This window comes from Lethenteron reissneri, chromosome 11 (genome assembly GCF_015708825.2).
Source record: "Lethenteron reissneri isolate LAM-NWPU_2019-01 chromosome 11, ASM1570882v1, whole genome shotgun sequence".
Classification (NCBI taxonomy): Eukaryota; Metazoa; Chordata; class Hyperoartia; order Petromyzontiformes; family Petromyzontidae; genus Lethenteron; species Lethenteron reissneri.
The window spans coordinates 6,743,215-6,764,103 of record NC_083789.1 but is presented as its reverse complement, the minus strand read 5'-3'; the positions used below and the strand labels follow the sequence as shown (position 1 = coordinate 6,764,103).

At 49.7% G+C, this 20,889-nt stretch overlaps 1 protein-coding gene across 3 annotated transcripts in view; it reads right to left on the bottom strand.

Moving 5' to 3' along the window:
• The window catches only part of LOC133341373 (RNA-binding protein Nova-2-like), a 63,059-nt gene extending 44,125 nt beyond the window's left edge, over positions 1-18,934 (bottom strand). For 2 of the 3 annotated variants that reach the window (XR_009755036.1, XR_009755037.1), the window contains exons 1-2: positions 18,080-18,934; positions 10,530-10,673 (exon numbers count right to left, since the gene is read on the bottom strand). Coding sequence is in view for 1 of the 3 variants with exons in the window: in XM_061549926.1 (XP_061405910.1) it covers positions 10,530-10,673; positions 18,080-18,314 (379 nt within the window). In the remaining 2 variants the exon portion in view is untranslated. The remainder of the gene's footprint in view (positions 1-10,529; positions 10,674-18,079) is intronic. The other variant, XM_061549926.1, reaches the window with a different exon arrangement.
• Positions 18,935-20,889: the final 1,955 nt, after the last annotated feature.

Sequence of the window (20,889 nt, the reverse complement as noted above, 5' to 3'; positions counted from 1 at the left end):
GAAAAGTGGAGTTTCCTACGACTGACTCGGGACCGCTCAATAAACATTTTCTCTTTGAAGCACGATGCTTTTTACTTGTGGGAAAAAAAAAGACGGCACTGCCAAAAAAAACCTCTTCGGGATGACCTCATTACGACCTGGCGGCGAATCGTTCACCATCGTGCCGTTGCTCCGCACCTACGTCAGCCGTACGAAAGAAATAAGGGAGATTCGCCATCGTCCTTGCGGGATGACGATAAATCTCAAACTGTGTGCGCGCTTCCTCTCCCATCAGCGAACGGCCAAGTGGAGAACATTCGCTCCGCGCGTGCGTGGGGCACACGGAGTGACGAGGATGAAGGGAGACAGCGACATCTAAAAATATCTCCTTCCTGCCTCGACACGAGCCTGGCACAAGCCTGCCACACACAGAATGAGTAAAGCCGCCTCTTGAGCCTTTCAATTATTTAGAGGCGGGGGGGGGGAAATGAATTTTTTTATTCTTCAAAGCCATTGCGATGATTTCTTAGCGGTACGTTTTTTTTCAGCTGCATCGCTTTTGCACAAGCAAGCGAACTGTGGTTGGAATAAATGCGCTCTCAGAAGGCCGTGTAGGATGATGGGGTGTGTAAATAAAGAATACTTGCATGTTAGTTGTGTCGAGGGACGGAGATGGGTAGGAGGAGTGTTGTCTGATTATTTATTTTAATCTTATAGATACTGCACTAAAACCAGAGGGAGACATTACCTGTATAGTACGGAGAAAAAATACCGTGAGCATTAAAAGTAGCCTGCTTCTCTACACATCTCCCACTAACCTAAATTCACTTTCCGAATTCTCGGCATTATAAGATGCTCCGGAAAGTAAGACCCATCCCAAAGTAATGCGTAGTGTCAATAAAGTTGTACAAATCAAGTCTCTCTCTTCACACACACACAAGCTCCGACAATGTCCGTCCAGTCCTTGCTGAGCGGCATTGGCTTCCGAATGAATACGTTATAAGGTCGCACTCATTACACATAAAGTGCTTGCCACAAATGAGCCACAACACCTTACTGATCTCGTCAAGGAGCACAGACCATCACGCAAACTCGGGGCATCCTCGCAGCAGCAGCGGCGGCTTTTGGCTCAGCCATCGAACAAAGTCGGTCACCGCATCTCACACTTTCAGATGCGCTTCTGCGGCCGTCTGGAACGCTCTTCCTTCTGATATTAGGAAACCACTGGAGCTAAGCACTTTTAAATCTCGATGGCAAACTTATTTCTTGAGAACTGCTTTGTGTGCTTAGTTTGGTGTCCTTCCCCCGCACCTCCGAGGAGCACGGTTGGCTATGTATGGCGCAAAAGAAGTTCAACATACAGTACATACATACACACACACATAGAACTCCCGTAAATCCTTAACAGACGGTTAGGGCAAGTGCTGTTCACGAGCACCTCAGAATCAGAATCTTTATTTATACCGGAGAAATCCGAAGAGCTATAAAGCTCTTTTCCAAAGCTGTCCGGCAGGAAGACTGGCACGGCACACGAGCGGATGGGTGGGTGGCCAGCTAACAGAAATGCCAGAGAGCGGCGCCGGCAGATGACAACACGTAACTAATTTGTGTGCATGTCCCCTAAGTACCAGTGGAATTTGCTGCGCGTTATTTTTAGGAGAGGGGTTGGCGGTTGAGCCTTTTAATTATCTACGCCACGGCTGACAGTTTCACAGTCACTTTAATTCCTGTTTATTGTACACGAGCCAGCCTGCGGATAGCCCGCTGCGTGGAGATGGAACAAAACAGTGGCATCCACCAAAGTAAATTAAACCAGGAGTACAAATCATGCCAAAGGGGAAGCAGGACGTTCGTAGGCCACGATTGGACAGCCGGGGAGTGGAAAGCGCCGGCTATTTGATAGATTGTGGCCGGTCTTCTCAAGTGGGTCGCGTTCCCTCGTAGCAACGCAAACGTTATTCGCTGAAGCCCTCGCTTTAACTCCGTGGTGATTCACACAGCCCGTTATAACGTGGACTGCGTGCCGTTATAACGCGGTACGCGTGCTGTTATAACGCGGAACCATACAGTACACGGCGGCGTACCCTCATCTCAGTTCTTCGTCCCACCATGAGATTACTGGAGGCTGATTTTAAAGTGCGAATGTGATTCAAATTTGCATTGTCTTTTTTCACTCACGTATGCCCCGTAATGTACGTGCGATACTAAAGTGGAATTCGTCTAAGATAATCTCTACAGAAGTTAGTGTGCGCCCCCTTCCCCCACGTTGCAGACAGACCAGAGCGAACGTATTAACGCGCTCCTGAATCTCGCAATGATCCCCCAACCACCACTGCCACCAACATCACCAACCGCAAAACGCCGCCACCACTCGCGCATCGTGTTGTGCGGTTCAACCCGCAGGGCTTTCATGGCGCTGTGTCGTTGCGGGTGTCGAGTCAGCAAAAAGACGAAAAGCCCACGGTGGAGCGAGCATTTTCTGGCATCGCTGCTGCAAATCGTCGCCTCAGCCAAATGTGCTTGCATGGGCAGAGCTGATGTCGCACAATGTAGTGCGCAAAGAGGCGCGGAGAGGCACACGCTTGCGAGTTACGCTGCGACAGAAGCAATCTGCACACACGAATGAGGACACAATAAGCACGTGAGAGGCATCGTTTCGACTTCACAAGTCAATATGGGCCCAGCGCATGACACGTCGCAGGGAGGCATGGTGGCCAATAGTCACGTGGTGGCCAATAGACGTTATCTCATTCTAATCTAGTACATACGTACGTACATACAATTTATATTTAGAGAGTGCCTTCACTCTCATCAAGGCCCTCGACACAGCTGACAAAACGGTGAGACAGAATGGAATGATTTAGTTGGCAGGGGATGTGCTACAAGGATTGAGGAATGGGTGCCCGCGATTGAGCGGTTACTTAGGGGTCACGAAAGAGTAGGGGAGGGAGGGAGTGACGGGAAGGAGTGGAGGGGCGAGGGGAGGGAAGAGGATGAGAATGGGCAATAGAGAAGAGGTGAGGCTTTAAGAGAGGAAGAGGAGGTTATGGAGGGGTTGGGTTGCTTAATGTACAGGGGAGGTTTATTCCAGTGGAGGGTTGCAAGGAGGTAAAAGGATCGACAACGGGATTGGGCACAGGGAGAAGGAGGGACAGAGAGAAACAGAAGATTCGGAACAAAGAGGACGGCCAAATGAGGAAACACGTCCAAGGATGAGGTCCCACCATGGAGACGGAGCGATGAAATCGGATCTATGTGCAAGAGCGAGACTTACTGCTGCATCGCACGAAGATGGTCATGGCTTGGAGAGGCCTTCCAGCAGTTTGGAAGATCGTGGCTAAAGATGATAATGATGATGCGTATCACAGCCAGGAATCAAACCCAAATACAAGTCGCCATGGATCAAAGTGCAGCGGGTAGACAAAGAGACACCCACGGTCCCATTCAATTCAGAACCAAAACAAAATATCGACCACGTGGCCTTTTACAGAGCGTTGGGGCAATTAAATTATCCACGCTTTAATCACATCCTGATTCAACATTTGCAATTCTCCCCTCTACAGCTTCTGCCAAATCCCTCATACCCAAACTCCACATGATCCAAAATTCCACTGCCAAACTTCTCGCCCGCATTTATAAACTAAAACAATCGACACAATCGTCAACGCGTCCGTATGTCGCTGCCCCCAGCGTGACCCCAATAATCTAGTTGCTCCACAGAGCCCCCAAATCAATCCTGGATCAATTTCAAGATCGTACTCACTGTCTTCAAGATCAACTGTGGGCTCGCCCCTAACTACTCCTGCCCTCTCATATCACTCAGTTACCCTTCAAGTTACCCTCCTACTGTTGTTCCCTTCTCATGTCACTCAACGCCACTCCGCGCACTCCCCTACCCCTCATCTCAATCGACTCCAATCCATGCACTCTGCTACCTCTCCCCTCTCATCTCACTCTACTCCGCTCACCGGACGCTCTTGCTTCAGCAACCGAGGCTTTCTGTCGAAGCCCCCAGTCATCCTTCGCTCAATGGCAAGTGACTCCTTTTGCTGTACTGCCCTCAAAGTCTGGAACCTTCTTCCCTCCCCCACCAAACATCTGTGCTGCCGACTTCCTGTTCACATCACGGCTCCAGCTTTTCCCTTTTTTCCTCTGTCTGTGGACGACGACTCCCTCTGTACAATAAATGAGCCCACTGTCCTTTGCTGTGTCTTAAAAGGAGGCAATTGTATGTAGATGTTCTTAGAACCGAAAACAATCCACTTTGTACCGTGGCATTACGAGACCGTGAGTGACGGCGATCGCTCGGGGAGGCATTCATCCAGCAGTGGACAGAGCGTGGCTGCTGCTGCTGATGCTGCTGATGATGATGATGCTGCTGATGCTGACGATGGAGAAGGAGATGATGAGGACAGAGGATGGCTGTGGGCCGCGGAGAGGGTTCTGGTTTGAGGGTCTAGGAATGTCTCCTAATCGCCACGCAGTAGCAGTGGCTTCGGATAGAGATGCCCATTGTGGTGAACACTGAGCCATTGTCTTGCCAGTGCCAAGCGGAGCCATTGCTCGGGGGAGAGGGGCCAAATGGTTTGGCCCACTCCCCCTCCGCCCCCCACTCCTCTCTTCACCGCCCCATCCCCCCTTTCCAGCCACATGCCCATGTGATTCAATGAATTGTCAGCACATGAACTTAGGTATCATTTTGTTTTACAGTCATGATCGATCCACTGCTGGATGAAGACTTCCCCCCCCCCCCAAACCGTCGTGGTTTGATGCATTGTCAGGATTTGAATCGATAACAGATTAAAACGACTTGTTGACATGAGTGGTGAATGCTCACCGAGTGGATCCACGACAGGCGAGCGCGCGGGACTCACTGCAGTCGAGGGCTGGACCAACAAAGGGGAGAAGGAGCGATGGGAATCTGCGAAAGTGTGGGTGAGGAATTTGGGTGCGGCCACGTTCAATCGAACTGCGATGGAGATGCCAGTGGGGAGAAGAGTTTGATTCGGCCAGCAGTGGATGGAAATTAGATGATGATGATGATGATAATGGTGGTGGTGGTGGTGAGGAGGAGGGATGATAATGAGGAAGGAAGATAAGGATATGATCATACAAATTTTACCCAGGAAAGCCACATTGGAGTCCGAAGACTGTTCCAAGAACGTCCTGTTTTGGGATGTTTTTGGCCAACAGTGATTTGTGCAATATCAGCGACGGGAGGAAAGCGAAGAACCCGGAGGAAAGCCGTGCGGGACAGGGGGGAGAACATTCAAGGTCCATGCAGGAAGACACCCGAGTTGGGAATCAAACTCGGGTCCTTATTTCTGAGGCACAACTGTTACCCCCGTGCCACTCTGCCGCCCGTGATCATGATCATGACATCAATCGATTGCACAGTCGACTCTCGATTATCCGGTGGCTCCCTCAACGGATGATGCAAAACTTGCGTCAGCGCGTGTTTATAGCGGGACCGCGGTGAAGACGGAGAATACGCCGTCTGTTTTGAATCTTTATTCAAGTAATCGGTCACCGGGGTCGCGAGCGAGGAGCAGCTTCATCGTAGAATCAGCGTGCGCGTGAAGAGGTGCAAATGAGCGTGGATTTGGCAGCACTTTTTCTAGATGCCCCTCCCCCCCTTATTGGAGCTGCCTGCAGTGGGGGCCTTTCGCCAGCAGTGGCGTGAAAAAAGTACGTATGTATGTTGAACTTCTTCTTCCGTACGTAGCCAACCGCGCTAATCGGAGGTGCGGGGGGGGAAGGGCAAGAAACTAAACACAAAAAGCACTTCTCAAGAAAAATACATTGCAGGGTTGCTGTGCATTTGCCTTTTACCATTGGTGTTTTTTTCCACGCTTCGTGGCAGGGTAGTGTCGGATGCTTGTACATTTTGAATTACCATGATTAATTGTCAACGGACCGATGCGCAACATCTCCTACGAAAATGGGACAATTTTTTTTTTAAAGGCAACAGGAGAGCGATTGTGGCCATACAAGCCAAACTATGGACCCGCATAGTGAATCCCTGTAGTTTGCACTCCTTTAACAGAGGAGGAAGAGCAAAACTACACAGCCTGTCTCAAGAAGCCCTCTTCATCGTGGCCAGCAGACCTCGACATTGGCATTAAGCTCATGAACATAATGCCAAACGCAAGAATAGTGTTCTAATAATAATGCGTCGTGCTTAATCTTTTCCACTTGAAAGGTTTTGTGCTGTGGAATGTGTTTATACGTTTGATTGTTTACATGACGTAATGCTGCCTCGATAAATAATTGAAAGGTTCTTTTGTACCATTCTTGTACCCACCCCCACAAGCCCCCCTCCTCATCCACCCGGGAGTCGCCCTTGAATGAAAGCGAGGAGGAGGTTCGCCCAATGGGCCTTCCACCCGCCGGGGATACCAAAAACAATTGAAGATCTACAATAAAACCATCTACGATAAATTGTAAATCTTGTGGGTTTACTCTACAACACACTGGTGTGCTGAACTAGGAACGAATTGGCATGTTTTGTTTAAGTGACAAACCTTACTAATTGGCTGTGTCGGGTGGTGATGGCGGGTTTAACGACACATTTATATATACGCGACCCTAACCCAAAAACCTCGATTATCAACTATAAAAGATTATAATTTTTCCTATATTTCTTCATTTTTTCACCGACCCAGTTAATCTGCAACCCGCGTAACCTGCCCACGGATAATCGGGCGTCATCTGTGCATCGATGGTTTGCGTAAGAAGTAACGATGATTATGATGATGATGGTAGTGGTGGTGACGGTGGTGAGGATGACAACCCATTTCCAATTCAATTTACATCAGAAGAAAGACGACTCGCGTTACGATAATAAAGTCACGTGGGTTCCGAAAGTGCAACCGTATTCAACTGAGTTGTTTTTCCAGTAAATATATTTATTTAAAACCCAAAATGAATCGTAAAAATTCGCATTCCCATTTTCTGAGTGTTTAGCACGAAATAAATCATTAGCGTCCTCCTCCAGAATAAAACTACTTCACTAAATAAGCAGTCAAGGCCGTGCAGCTAATGGAATGTGTAGTAGTAATAATAATACTTTTATTTTTCATGCGGAGGGAGAGATAAGCAGGAGGCATAATTTCTGCTAATTTATCTATTTTAATATTAGCCACACTAAGAGACATCCCATGAATTTTAATATACAGTATAATTTATATACTGTGTAAATGTACTTTTTTTATTGTAATCAATAAAATAAAAACATTTACAGCCTTTTGTCCAGCCACTGCTGGATGAGGGCCTCCACCCGAGGCCTTGTCGGCCATGAAGGGCCCTTTGACCATACTTTCACCACGCCGGTCAGTGCGGCTTGGCGAAGAGCTGCGGATTTGGGGGTAAAGTGGCAGTGCCGACTGAACTGTTTCACTCACCGCCGGCAACATCGGTGGCTGAGAATCGAACTCGGCTTCGCTGGTTGCTTTCGATGCGACACTGCAAGCTCACACCACTGCCTGCCGCCGCCACCGCTTCAGGCAAAAAACAAAACACCGGCGCCCAGTTGACGCTCACGCGCGTACAGCTCTCCCTTCGCTTCATGCGGGGAGTAGCAGTGGATGCGTTCCAAAAAAGGTGCACGAAGCGAAAACGGCCGAGTAGCGCGGATGGTACACACGGAGTACACACACGGAGAACACACACGCGATGTAGCGCCACGTCCAACCGCATCACAGCACGCGAGGGAATTCAAGCCTGCATGATAGAGCGAATATTTTGTTAGAAATGGGTTCGCCGCAGAGAGACGCGAAAACCGCACAAAACCCAACAGGCGCCGAGCGAGGGGCAACCTGGACTCTGATTTGTGCGTGCTTCGTGGTGATTGAGGAGCTCGGCGGTAAGCGAATGTTGTTGTGCGCACGGAAACTTTTGAAGGTGCGGACACAATGACCTCTTGCCCCCCACCCCACTTAAACCTTAATGGGCCAATAGCCCCAACAAATGAGCGAACGGACGCACCTCTCCTCGTGTTTGACAATCCTTCTCCATTCAAAAGTAAACTAAGCGCCCCCCCCACCGCCATCGAGTACTGGCTAAGCGTTCATATTCTGCTGATATTGGCAAAAATATAAAGATATAAACAGGGCCGACGTCTCATCTAAGGTTACAAACTAACCGGGACACGTCGTGGGGAAAATGAGAATATCTCACCAAAACCAAACGAGGGGAGAACTCCGCGCGAGGTTTTTGCCTCTCTGCGTTGACCGAGGTCCAATATTTCATACGGAGTGCTCTAGCCAATAAACATCCGGTTAAGCGGCCAGCATTTTGCTGAACAACGCCGACTCTTCTTGATGAGAAGCAGAAGGCCAAAACCGGCCCGCAGTTGGCTTGCTTTCACGAACGTTGCGTGATTATATTGGTGTGTCGAGGCAATAGGCTGATGGACTCACACTTATTGTTATTTATATATGTGGAGAGACAGAACGGGATTCTGCAAATACTCACGCATTGCAAGGTATAAGTGTGCGTGCATGTGACTGAGTATTTGGCTGCAGTACATTTCCACGTGATGACAAGCCACTTCGTTGAGCTATCATTTGTGATTTTTATTTTATTTTTACTTTACTTTTATTAATTTTAATGTTTTACCTACGTGACTTTACCGAAAAAACCTAAGAATACTATCATTTGTGGCCAGATTCCTTCAGAAAAATAGCTCTACAGCTCAGTGGGCCTTACTTGGTCAAATAAAAAACATGGTTTAGTTTAGACCAGTGTTCTTCATTGCAAGGGCTCTGGTGGCCTTTAGTGTGGCACCTGACATGCGGCCTCCAACAAAGCACAAATGATGACAACACCCCTTGCAGGCGGTGTGGCGGCCCTCAACACTGACGTCGTCTGATGGGCCACTTCTGCCGAGAAAATGAGTGAAGGAACACTGGTTTTAGGCAGTGTTGTCTTGAGTGGTAAATTACACTGGTCAACAAAAAAAAACATTTTTTTTCTGGCCTGGACTTTTGCAGCTGTTTTAGACTAATTTCAGGGTGCTGATTCCAAATCTGATCTCAGATTTGCTCTATCACATCATTTTTATGCTATCGGCATACCCCATTTTCATTGATTTTACCCGAAATTAACTCTGTCACTTATGATTGCAAGTTGTTGCGAGTCAGTGACTGCTTTAGTGTTAAAATATGGTGCTGTATTTTTAGGATAGTGTGTTTATAATATCATTTTATGTAGATATCCACATTTATTTAATATTTTTCTTCTGCAGTTTTTATTGAAAATGCAATATTTTACATCTCTAAACCTGATGTGATAGACAAAAACTGATGCCAGATTTGGAATCATCACCCCAAAATTACATTAAAACCGTTGGAATACCTTATGCCAGAAAAAGTGTGTTGACCAGTGTTATTGAGCAACTGACACAACACCAGGGCTATTGGTTGTTCTGGGAAGACTTGACAGATTTCCCGACACAGCAGCTACCTCCTGGCAAAACCGGGACAGGTGGCAACCCAGCCGCCGTTTCCGCTAATCCAGCGGTGACTCGTACTCAACCAGCAAGTCGCCCGGGCTCCGTCTCGGCCGTTCGTGGGAGACGCGAAATTGGCCCGACTCTAAAACCAGGTGGTGGGCTTGTGGTCCAAAATTAGAATACCTGGCAAAAACTCCTTTGAGGATTTTTTCCACTTTCATGTGACGCACGGCGGGGTGATTTAGCCCCGTTGCCGGTTGGAATGCGGAGGTATCTGTTGCTTTTTTTGTGTGCGTGTGCCGTCGGGGGCGCTGGGACATTGCGGACAGACCGGTTCCTCTGGGAAGCCGCACGGATTCCGCGGGGCTGGAAAACCCCACGGCGGCGTTTTTCCTCGCGCCCACAAACAGTCACTGAGCAAAGTACTCCACCCCCTTTGGGAAGCGCCGGAGGAGGGGTCACAGGTATCGGGTCAACGTGAGGGCTCGTGCCAGCGGCTGGTTGTCTAGCAACAGTGGCTTTCCGCTGACCCTTACGTGACAATGGCTCAGTAGTAACAGTGGCGTGTGGCTAGTTGGCTTGCGTTAGGGCTATTCATCGTGAGTGACTAGATGGGTATATGGTTACAGCGAGGGTGATAGTATTTGTGACGGCCTACCTAGTCATGGTTAGGGGTACGGCGAGTACAAGTGGCCGGGTGGCTGGTTGGGTAGGGTTCAGATCATTGCTCGTACTCGCGGCTGGTGACAATTGACAGAGCATTTCATTGCGCGTTGGTGAGTGTTCGGGGTAGGGGCAGGACAGGTGTGTGATTGGCTCATACGCTCGGCCATTTCAGTTTGGGGCGAATTTTAATTTCAATGTCTGCGCCGACCCCTCGACTCCCGCAACATGGGAGTGGTGGATCCGGGTCGGGTGCAGGGTGCAGTTACAATGGGAGAAATCCCCCCTCTCCCCCCCCATCCTTTGAGATGACAAACTATATATTGTATTGACATTTAGGAGAGAAAATAGTGTTTTGTGTCTCTTGATGTAGGGCCCTATTTCCTTCCCCAGGAGGTTCATAGATCCTCCTGAGCACCGTCGCGCGCCTCACCCGGGTAGAAGTCCTTGGACTTTGAGAGCTTGATGGTGGCTCCAGTCTCCTTCTGCAGCTGCACGATCGTCTGGCCACCCTTGCCGATGATGGAGCCGGCGGCGTAGCTGGGGATGAGCACCTTCATGTAGAACTGCCCCTCGTCTGCTCCAGCGGGAGTGGTGGTGGTGGTCGTCGTCGAGGCGGCAGCGGTGGTGGTGGTAGTGGCGGTGGTGGTAGTGATAGTGATGGTGGAGGCGGTGGTGGAGGTGGCAGTGGTGGAGGTGGTGGTAGGGGGTAGTAGTGGTGAAGGTGGTGGTGGGAGTAGCGATAAAAGTAATTATTGAGGTGGTAGTGAAGGTGGTAGTGGTGATGGGGGCGGTGGTAAAGGCAGTGGTGGTAGTGATAATGATTGTGGTGGAGGTCGTGATGGTCGTGGTGGTGTTGGTGGCAGCGATGAATATAATGATTGAGGTGGTGATAGTGGTGGTGGTAGCGGTCATGAAGATAATGGTTGAGGTGATGGTGAGGAAGGTGGTGGAGGTGATGGTTGAAGTGTAAGTGGTGGTAATGGAGATATAGATGATGGAAGTGGAGGTGGCGGTCGTGATGGTGGTAATGTTTGATGTTGTGGTGGTGTTGGTGAGGGAGGTGGTGGAGAAAGTGGTGGCGTTTGTGGTGATGGTGGTGGTGGTGGCGGTGTTAGTGGTGGAGTAGCAAAGGAGGTGGTTGTGGTGGTGAGGGAGGTGGAGATGGTGGTGGTGATAGTGGCAGGGGTGTTGATACCAACAGTGGTGGCGGTGGTGATTGTAATGATGGTGATGGAGGTAGGGATAGGGTTGAGAGGCATTGGTATAACACATGAATGACAGACACCCTTCAACAAATACTAAACTCAAATCTGCTCACCTAACAAGCCAAGCAAATCACAGCTTGATGATAGAAATAAGAACATTAACTCATACTGCATTGTCTTACACATCCCTTTTTCATGGGAGATGAGAACGGTAATTCTAAGTCAAATAATTCCAGTAGGAAAAAAATAAATTAAAACGACAAAATATAATCAGCCAACAAATTGCAACAATTCGATGAAGTTAAGTACGTGCACAAGGGTTGGAGCAGTGGCACAGTGGTTAGTGCAGAAAACACCAATAAAGGTACCGTGTAGCCTCATTGAGTCACAAGATGCTTGTTTTTTTTCTCTCTCGCGTGGGTCCCTATGCCAGGTGCTCATTTAACACTGAGTTGACCTAGAGGAGACCCAGGATGGTTTGTTTAACCAGGTGAGAACGCAAGAGACCAGGATAGCCTCGTCTGCAAAATGCGACCTGTGTTATCAAAATGACAGGCGGTTGGATGTGAACCCGGGGCCCGTGGCTCCCAGCTCCAGGCTCAATGGACTCGGCTACGGTACGATGCGGTAGTTGGGGGTTAAGATTACGGTGGGTGGGTGGTGGGGGTGAAGATTCCTCTGTGCACGGAGGTTGTGCGTGGCCAGATATTGTACCCAGCTTTCCAGGATCTAGCAAAGTGAAAAAAAAACCCACTGCACAATCACTCCAAAGACAAATCACCCTGTGTAGCCCTAACAGACTGTTGGGGCAAGTGCTGTTAGCGAGCAATTATTTAGGACCGCGACAGCACACGATGGGGTGGGTGGCCAGAAACACGCCCGGCCGCCTTTGTATCCCCAGTGGCGATGTTTACACACACCGCTACACCAGGTACTCATTTGAGGCTGAGTCGACCTAGGGGAGGCCCAGCACCGGTTCAGTTAATCGTCACCGGTGGTGTTGGCCGTGAGCGGCAATCGAACTCGGGTCGCCGGGTTTGTAGCGCAGCGCACTAACCACCGCGCCACCGCTCCGCACTCACGCGCACACACTCGCGCGCACTCCAAACCCTGCCGTGTTCAATGTCGCTGCGTCATTGCTCACAAAAGGCGAGGTTGGAACGGGAGCGCACCGGCGGTGCCACGGCTGAGTGCATTCAGCTGCGCTCACTGTAGCCGCCGACGCGCTGCTATTCCCAACGGAGTCGAGGCAACACAAAACGCGAACGCAGTGACCACCCCCACCCCCCCCCAACGTTTCGCAAGGGACCTCGCCCGCCCGGTTGACCCGACTACGAACATCCCCTGTTAACCCCCGGGCAGCACTGAAGAACGACGGATGCGAAGACGATGCTTTGGGGTTTCCAACGCCTCTTAATTCTGCTCGTTACCATGTACTTCTGGAGAAGAAATGGTTGGATTTTTTCGATTTAAAGCTTTCGTGACCGCAGGGATTCATCTTCTTGGTTCTTTCGGTAAAGTCACGTAGAAGGGAAGAATTTTTATTTTATAGTTTTCTTTTTATTATTTTATTATTTCCCTTCTACGTGACTTTACCGAAAGAACCAAGAAGATGAAATGGTTGGATATTTTAGATATCGCAAGTGTTCTGTATTTCATTTTATTTTAGCCATTTTATTGTATTTGCATTGAGACCTGCACTGATGATGTATCATCATCATCGTCGTCGTCGATGATGATGATGCTTGAATTAATTTGATGATGAAGATGATGATGGTGGCAATGAGGATGATGGCCCACAGTGAGTTTGATGAAGGTGGTGATGATGATGATCATGACAATGCATCAATGTGTCTGAGCCTCTTGGCTTTGCATCATCACCATTTCATTACAGTGTGAGTGACGTTCATTGCCGACGAGCAATCAATTAGACCGCTCTCTTTCCTAATTCTCCCTCCCCACTACACACAATGCTGCCACTGTGCACGCGAAACACATACGAGTAATGATTCACGTAAATAGTCGGAGTTACGATTACAGCGTTTTTAATTCACGTTTGTAATATCGCTTTGTTTGCGCGCGCGTGAGTGGGTAGGCGCTAACAGAACTTGCCCTAAAAGTCCGTCAAGGCTATACGGGGGATCTTTGTCGTTAACTAAAACTGTCGAGGTCACAATCCAGGCAAGTATTTTCGTTTTACACAAATGATTTAGTGATGCCGCTGCCACTGCTGCTGCGTCATCAACAGTGGGTGCACAAGCACAATTAACGACAACAACAAAACACCTCAACACCTTTTACTTTCATAACACCGTGGCATTAAAATAAAACCATCGGCAATGTTGTTAAAATTGTAAAAATATGTTTTAAGGCCAGTGTTATTGCCAAATGTGGAGAGTTGTTTTTGTGGTTAATTGTGCTTGTGCAACCGGTGCCAATTTGGCAGCAGCACCAAATAATTTGTCAAACGTTGGAATATTCTTAGGATGGTTGAGCCAGGTTAGTGCTTGGATGTGTGATCAGCAATGCTTGCCCGCTGTTATAGGTATCAACATCTTTATTTGTCCTAGAGGAATCCGACGAGCTATGAAGCTCTTTTTCACATATGTCCAGTCGGGGCGCGTCAGCGAGTTACATCCGAATGGGGAATTCTTGCATGTATCTGTGCGGAGCTGAGTTGGGAGGTGGCCAGGAGATGGCATTGCTGAGTGTCACCCTTCTCCGTACGTGGTGGGTTTTCTCCGGACCTCTCCGGTTTCATCCCACACGAAGCTAAAGTTGCATTCATGCAATTTACCCAAACATTCCCAATGCAAGAGGGCCCCTTCCTGAAAAATGAATACTGAGACTTAGTGAGGCTTTCCCGGATACACAAAAGGCACACGTGTTAAAGTCTCAAGGATTACCCGTCACACACTCGTGGTTTTTCACAAATGTCGAGGGGTCTCCAGGGGCCGGTGCAATGGAATCTTCACGTTCGATGCCGTGTACCTGGGACGACCACAGCCGGCCATCTGTACCGGAGAGTCTCACCGTCAGCTTGCCGATGGTTCACGTCTCGATGTGCAAGGGTCAGCTCCCTCCAAAAGCGTTGGCTCTAGTCACAGCCTTTACTTGAGAAACAAGCCAGAAACTAATAACATCCATACAAGGTGATCATTGTTTTTTTTGCCTTTTATCTGGCAACAAAACTGACACCTTTTTTTTTTTACTAGAAGTCATGTTTGCATAGACCACAATACCTGCAGTCATAATGCAAACAAAAACACACAACTCTGATAATGTCTGCACTGTCCTTGAAGTTGATTGGTCCAGACCCGAGACAGCTTTCCTTAGAGCCTAGTCTCACATGGTCTTGGACCAGATGACGCTAAAAGGCGCACCGACAGTGCATACATTATCAGAGTTATGTTTTTTTTTGCATTATGACTGCAGGTATTGTGGTCTATGCAAACATGACTCCTTGTAAAAAAAAAAAGGTGTCAGTTTTGTTGGCAGAAAAAGGGTAAAAAACAATTATCATATTTTTAACTGGCAAATAAGGTTCCAATGGTGTAAATCCATGCAAGGTATTATCGTTTAATTTACTACGCGGCAGTGGACATCAGCCTATTGCTGCTACGTAAACTCATTTATTAACGCCATCCCCCACCCACTCAAAATGTTTCTGTGACTCAGTTTCGTTGGATACCGTCTCGGTTTATTTGGTTTATTTCTCGGTTCCTTGGGTTTTCTGGCTCCGTTTCTTGGGGGGTGTCTCCCCCCCCCCCCCGCCACGGGTTTTCACTGGGGGGGGGGGGGGGCTCACTGATTTGAACCCGTTGGCGTTAACATGTAAGCATTGTTTCAAATATATATTAAAATCATAGCATTTCACCCATGCGGTAGACATGTTATCCCCACGGGCTCCTGACCTGCTCTACTAAATATATAACTGATTGCCAAACTAATCGTCGATAGAATTTGGCCAAATTCTACACAATGCAATGGGACCCACGCGAGAGAGAGAAAAAAAACAAGCATCTTGTGACTCAAGCGACGCTTGTCTTGGGCAAAATAAATCACCGGGACGTCGTGCAGAACATGTTTTTTTTTAAGATGTAATTATCATAACCCGGTGGGTTACCGCCCGCGTACGTTGGGTGCAAAAGCTGTAGGATATCAGGGACAAGGGCCATAAAATGTGTACCTTCAATAGGACACCAAATACATTTAATTGCATGTAGATCCTTACCAGCAGCAGGAGTAGAACTGCTCTGCAGTGCATGCAGCCTTGCACAATCGGCACGAATAATTGGCTCATCTCTCTCTCCTCTCTCTCATTAAAGAATTCGTCCAATTAATTAAACATGCGACGTCATTGCCGAAGAGTCCAATCACGTCCAGACACGTGAGTAACAGCAGGGAAAGATGCGTTGATCCACACCAGATGTAATAGCGTGTATTGATACACATAGAGTACAAGTATACGTATCAGAGTATACATATTAGGGTGTGTGTTATATGAGTCGACATATCGGAGCATGTTAGAATATATATATTGCTGTGTAGCTCAGTCTAAAGAAGAACGGGGCTGCCAATTGTGATGGAAACAGTTGAAATCTTGGCCAGGAGCTACACGGTATCGTCATCATCAATGTCATCATCGTTGTCAGCATCATCATCATTATAAACCCAAGAAAAGGATGACCCTCAAGACTCGTTAGCAGAGATGGGCCCTACATGTGGGACATTTGGTCAATTCCGTTTTAAATCAATGCGTGTCTGGATTTCGTGTTTGCAGAAAACGGGAGAGCCCAGAAAAACCCCCATTATACACACGAGGGGGATAGCACACTCAAGAGAGTTGCACAGATAGATTCAGGAATCCATTGCTCGATGTACTTCTATCCCCTCGCCACCTTCGCAGCCCCAGCCTACGAAGTCTCCTATTCAAGATATAACCAGGCTCAAGTCTGCCAAGCTTCTGAGATCGGGGAGATGTGTTAATATACCTTTAACTAGGTCCCAAATCTTAACAGAGAGGACCTCGGCCTAAATCGATTGCCCATTCACGAGTAATGATTCAAGCAAGCCTGACCCTGCTGATGAGACATCTCACGTCAAAACCGGTCCAGAGTGTTGCTCGTACTGAATCAATGCTGCTGAAATTGCTCACCCCGCCACAAAGCCGTGGTGCCGATGGGTTGCATAAAGAATTATTTATTTTTTGTGGAGAGCCTTATTTGTCCTCTGCTGATTAAAATTTTGAAATGTCAGTCGTATAGGGCAATAATTACAAACGCCGTAAGAGGTTCGTGGAGTCGGACTAAAGCAACATCACCATGCAAGGGATTCATTGCCGAGACACACGCGCATGCATGTTAATTACATACGTACACACAGCATATATCCACGACAGTATAACAAGGCGAAATATATCCCTTCTAGCCTTGAACTGACTGTCGGGGCAAGTGCTGTTAGCGAGCATAGATTATGCCCGACACGCCACACGAGCGTGGAAAGAGGCCAGTACACCCCACGCCCGGCCGTCTTTGTCTCCCCACTGCTGATGTTTAAACACACTGCCCCAGGCACACATTTAAGGCTGAGTCTACCTAGGGGAGGCCCAGAACCGGCGGCGTGGTGTGCCAACCGGCACGCCACGGCTCCCGAAAATGCATTGCTGTATTCACATCTACATAAAACACAAATATATACACACACACATTACGTGTGCGCACACACACACACATATCAAACAAAGACACGCACACACACGATACGCGTACACATGCTCGCATTTGTGTGATGACGGTGACGATGGTGCCAATTATCTAGCCAGGAAAACCTCAGCGAGTCTCAAGACTTGCTGAGGGAGGGTCCTGCCACACTGGGATGATGCCCCCCCCCCACACACCTGGGACCCCCCCCCTCACCTGAGCCCCCCCACCTGCCCCCCCATCTGTATCCCCCCCATCCGCCCGTTCCATTCGTCAAGCACCACGCCGCTATCCACCAAGGAGGTAACCCCCAACACCGCCATCTCCCGGCCACACCTCGCAGCCCCACGCCTACAGCACCTGGCAAGCCCTGGATGGTGCTCGCCCATCCATGTACTGACCAGGCTAACAAACCAAAAAAATCCTGCTTAGCTTCCAAGGTCCGACGCGCTCGGCCTCGTTGTATTGCGATCATCATCCTGGTTGAAGGCAACGACAAATGATGTTGATGCCGATGATGTTGATGATAATGTCCATGATGATGTTGATGATGATAATGAGAATATTTATGATTTTTATGATGCTGTTGATGATAATGTGATGACAATGTTAATGATGTTGACGATGATGGTGTTGGTGATAATGTGATGATGACAATGTCCATGATGATCATGTCGATGTTGTTAATAAATTATGACGATGACGACGTTCATGATGGTGATCACAATGTCTAGATTCTCCCGTCGTTTCGACGGATAAGTAATACAAATGACACGTTTATGGTGTTGATAGTGACAGTGTTGATGATGATTTAGTTGATGATGTTGATAATGATAATAATGATGATGTTGATAATGTCTTTGATGATACTGTTAATCATGGCAATGTTGATGATGTTGATAATGGAAATGTCGATGATGACGATGCATTTCATGATGATAATGGAAATTTCGACGATGTTGAGTATGACAATGGCGACGTTGATGCTTGAAGATGATGACAATGTTGATGATGATTATGATGATGATGATGCCATGTAATGGGGAAGCCAGCCGAGCAGCTGAACACCTCACCGGTGTGAATCCTCTTGCTAGTCACCCCTTGATCCGTCGCGTCTTCCAGAGGCCGCTTGCGGGACTCATAATGGATGTCCACCTCCACAGCACCCACGTCTCCTCCATCCTGCTGCTGCTGGTGGTAGTGCTGGTGAAGCTGCTGACTGGACGCCATGGCGCTGGTGCTGTCCGGAACGCGGTGCTCACAGTGCGGATTTGATGCACGCGATATGCGCTCGCAGTCTCTCATCATTCCATGTCCGTCATTGTATGGAAATCGCTCCTCGCTCTGCGTCTGTCACCCCCTCCCGCGTGTCTCCGTGTGCGTGCGTTTGTGCCTTCCTCTCGGTGTCCCTCTATCTCCCTCCGTCTCCCCCTCGCTGCGTCTCCTCGTGTGAGCTTCCTCTTTCGTGTATTCGTCTCGATGCGCCCGCGTGCGTGCGCCTGTGCGCGTGCGTGTGTTCCTTTGTGCGTCTCTACGTCTCCGTCTCCCTGTGTCCCGCTCTGGGGGTTTCTGTCTCCGTTTGTGAGTCCCTCTGGCTCTGCCTGTATCTCCCTCGTTTGAGTCTCCGTGTGTGGCTCACTCCGTGTTTGTGCCTGCGTGTCCGTCTGGTCTGCTGTGCGGTGTACGTGTGTCCCAGTGCGTATGTCTATCCCGTCTGCGTGTGTGTCCGCCCGAGTTTGTCGTTCATCCGCTCAGCGTGATCTCCGTCGCTCTCTGCCTCCCTCCCGTCGATACCTCCGTCTGCAGAGTCTGTATCTCTCCCGCGTGACCCACGTGTGTCTGCAATCCGCTTGCTCTGCGCAAACAGGCGCAGCGAACTGTGATAGCACGCGCGCCACTCTCCCCCCCCACACTCTCCCCTACCCCAGCTCCCCTTTTGTCGCAAGATCCCCTCTCTCTCTCTCCCTTCTCGCTCTCTCTCTCCGACGCAGACTCGGCGGTAAGAGTTGTATAGAGCTGGAGAGAATGCACGCACAATCAGGGCGCTCTATTCCCTCGCTCACCCCTATTCGCTCTCTCCCTCGCTCATGTCTCACTCCAAGCCTCTCTCTCAAATGCGGACGCAACCTTTAATAGAACGCAGCAACAGCAGAGATAAACCACGCATAATCAATGAGCTATCTCGCCCCCTCTCTCTCCTCCCTCTCCTCTTAGTATCTCTCGCTCTACCATGCCTCGCCGGCTCTCTTTCTCTCTCCTCCCCCACGTTTTCCACACTCTCTCTCACCCCCTCCCTCTCTCCCCCCTCCTCTCCGTTCTCTCGCCTCTCTACCCCCCCCCCCATCTCATTCGCTCTCTCCTCCCACTCGCCTCTCTATTCTATTCTCCCACCCCCACCCCTTCTCTCTCCACTCTCTCTTTTGGCTCTCTCCAACTCTCCCCCCTCTCCTGCCTCTATCAGCACCCCTCCTCCCTCTACCCCCCCCTCTCTCTCCTGGCTCTCCCTCGCCACTCGCCCCCCTCTTTCTGCTCCCCCCTGTGTTGATCTCTCTCCCCCCTCTCCGCTCTCCGCTCGTGAATTCACCAATCTCCCTCCAACACAGCGCCCTCTGCACCCACACGAGAACACAGAATACAAACAAAGACAACGTTCCCCCGTGTAGCCTTAACAAACTGTAGGGGCAAGTGCTGTTGGCGAGCACCCATGAAGGCCGGTACGGCACACGAGGGGGTGGGTGGCCAACAACACGCCCGGCCGCCTTTGTCTCCCTAGTCGCGATGCTTACACACCGCACGAGGTACTCATTTGAGGCTGAATCGACCTAGGGGATGACCAGGGCCGGTTCAGATAATCGTTACCGGTGTTGGTCGTGAGCGGGAATCGAACTAGGGTCCCTGGGTTCGTAGCGCAGCGCGCTAACCGCTACACCACCTCTGCCCACACCGAATACAATGACAAAGTTCCCCCGTGTAGCCTTAACAAACTGTTGGGGAAAGTGCTGTTTGCGAGCACCTATGAAGGCCGGTACGGCACACGAGGGGGTGGGTGGCTAACAACACGCCCGGCCGCCTTTGTCTCCCCAGTGCTGATGTGTACACCCCGCAGCAGGTACTCGTGGAAGGCCACTGTTATCGGACGTGAGTGGTAGGTCGCTGTGTTTGTAGCGCGGTGCGCTAACCACTGCGCCACCACTCCGCGCACAAAGCAACCGCGCGCGCGCGCACACAGCGTGTGCAATGAGATGCGAGGCACGTGCAGGCGTGATGACGCGTGATGACGCGTCTGCAGGGACGATCACACGCATTCGCAGCGGCTCTGCGGTGATGTTGATCCCGTTGTTGTTGTTGATCTGCAATGCTAGATTGGATAAATAAAGTACGTGGAGTCGAGGGCGGTGTGTGTATGTGTGTATCGACGCGTGGGGAGCGGTGGCGCAGAGGTCAGCGAGCTCCGAAACCCCGACGATCCGAGTTTGATTCCCGCTCACGGTCAACACCATTGACGATTATCTGAAAGGGTCCTAAGCCTCCCCTATGTCCACTCAGACACAAATAGGTGCGATGTGTAAACGCCGCCCCTCGGGAGATAGAGGCCACCAGGCGTGGTGTTGGCCACTCACCCCCTCGTGTGCTCTGCCGGCCTTCATAGGTCCTCGCGAACAGCACTTAGCCCAACAGTTTCTTAAGTCTATACTTTCCCGGAGAACCTTTGTCTTTGTGTATAAATACTCAGAGCCACACAGGCGTCTCTGGGTGGCCCGGGGCTCATTCCCCGGGCGGGTGTGGGGGGGGGGGGTATGCCACGTGCCCCCCCCCCCCCCTGATCCACGAGTGACGACAACAAGGTCCATCTGCGAGGCCCTCTTCTGTTTGAGACCCCGGG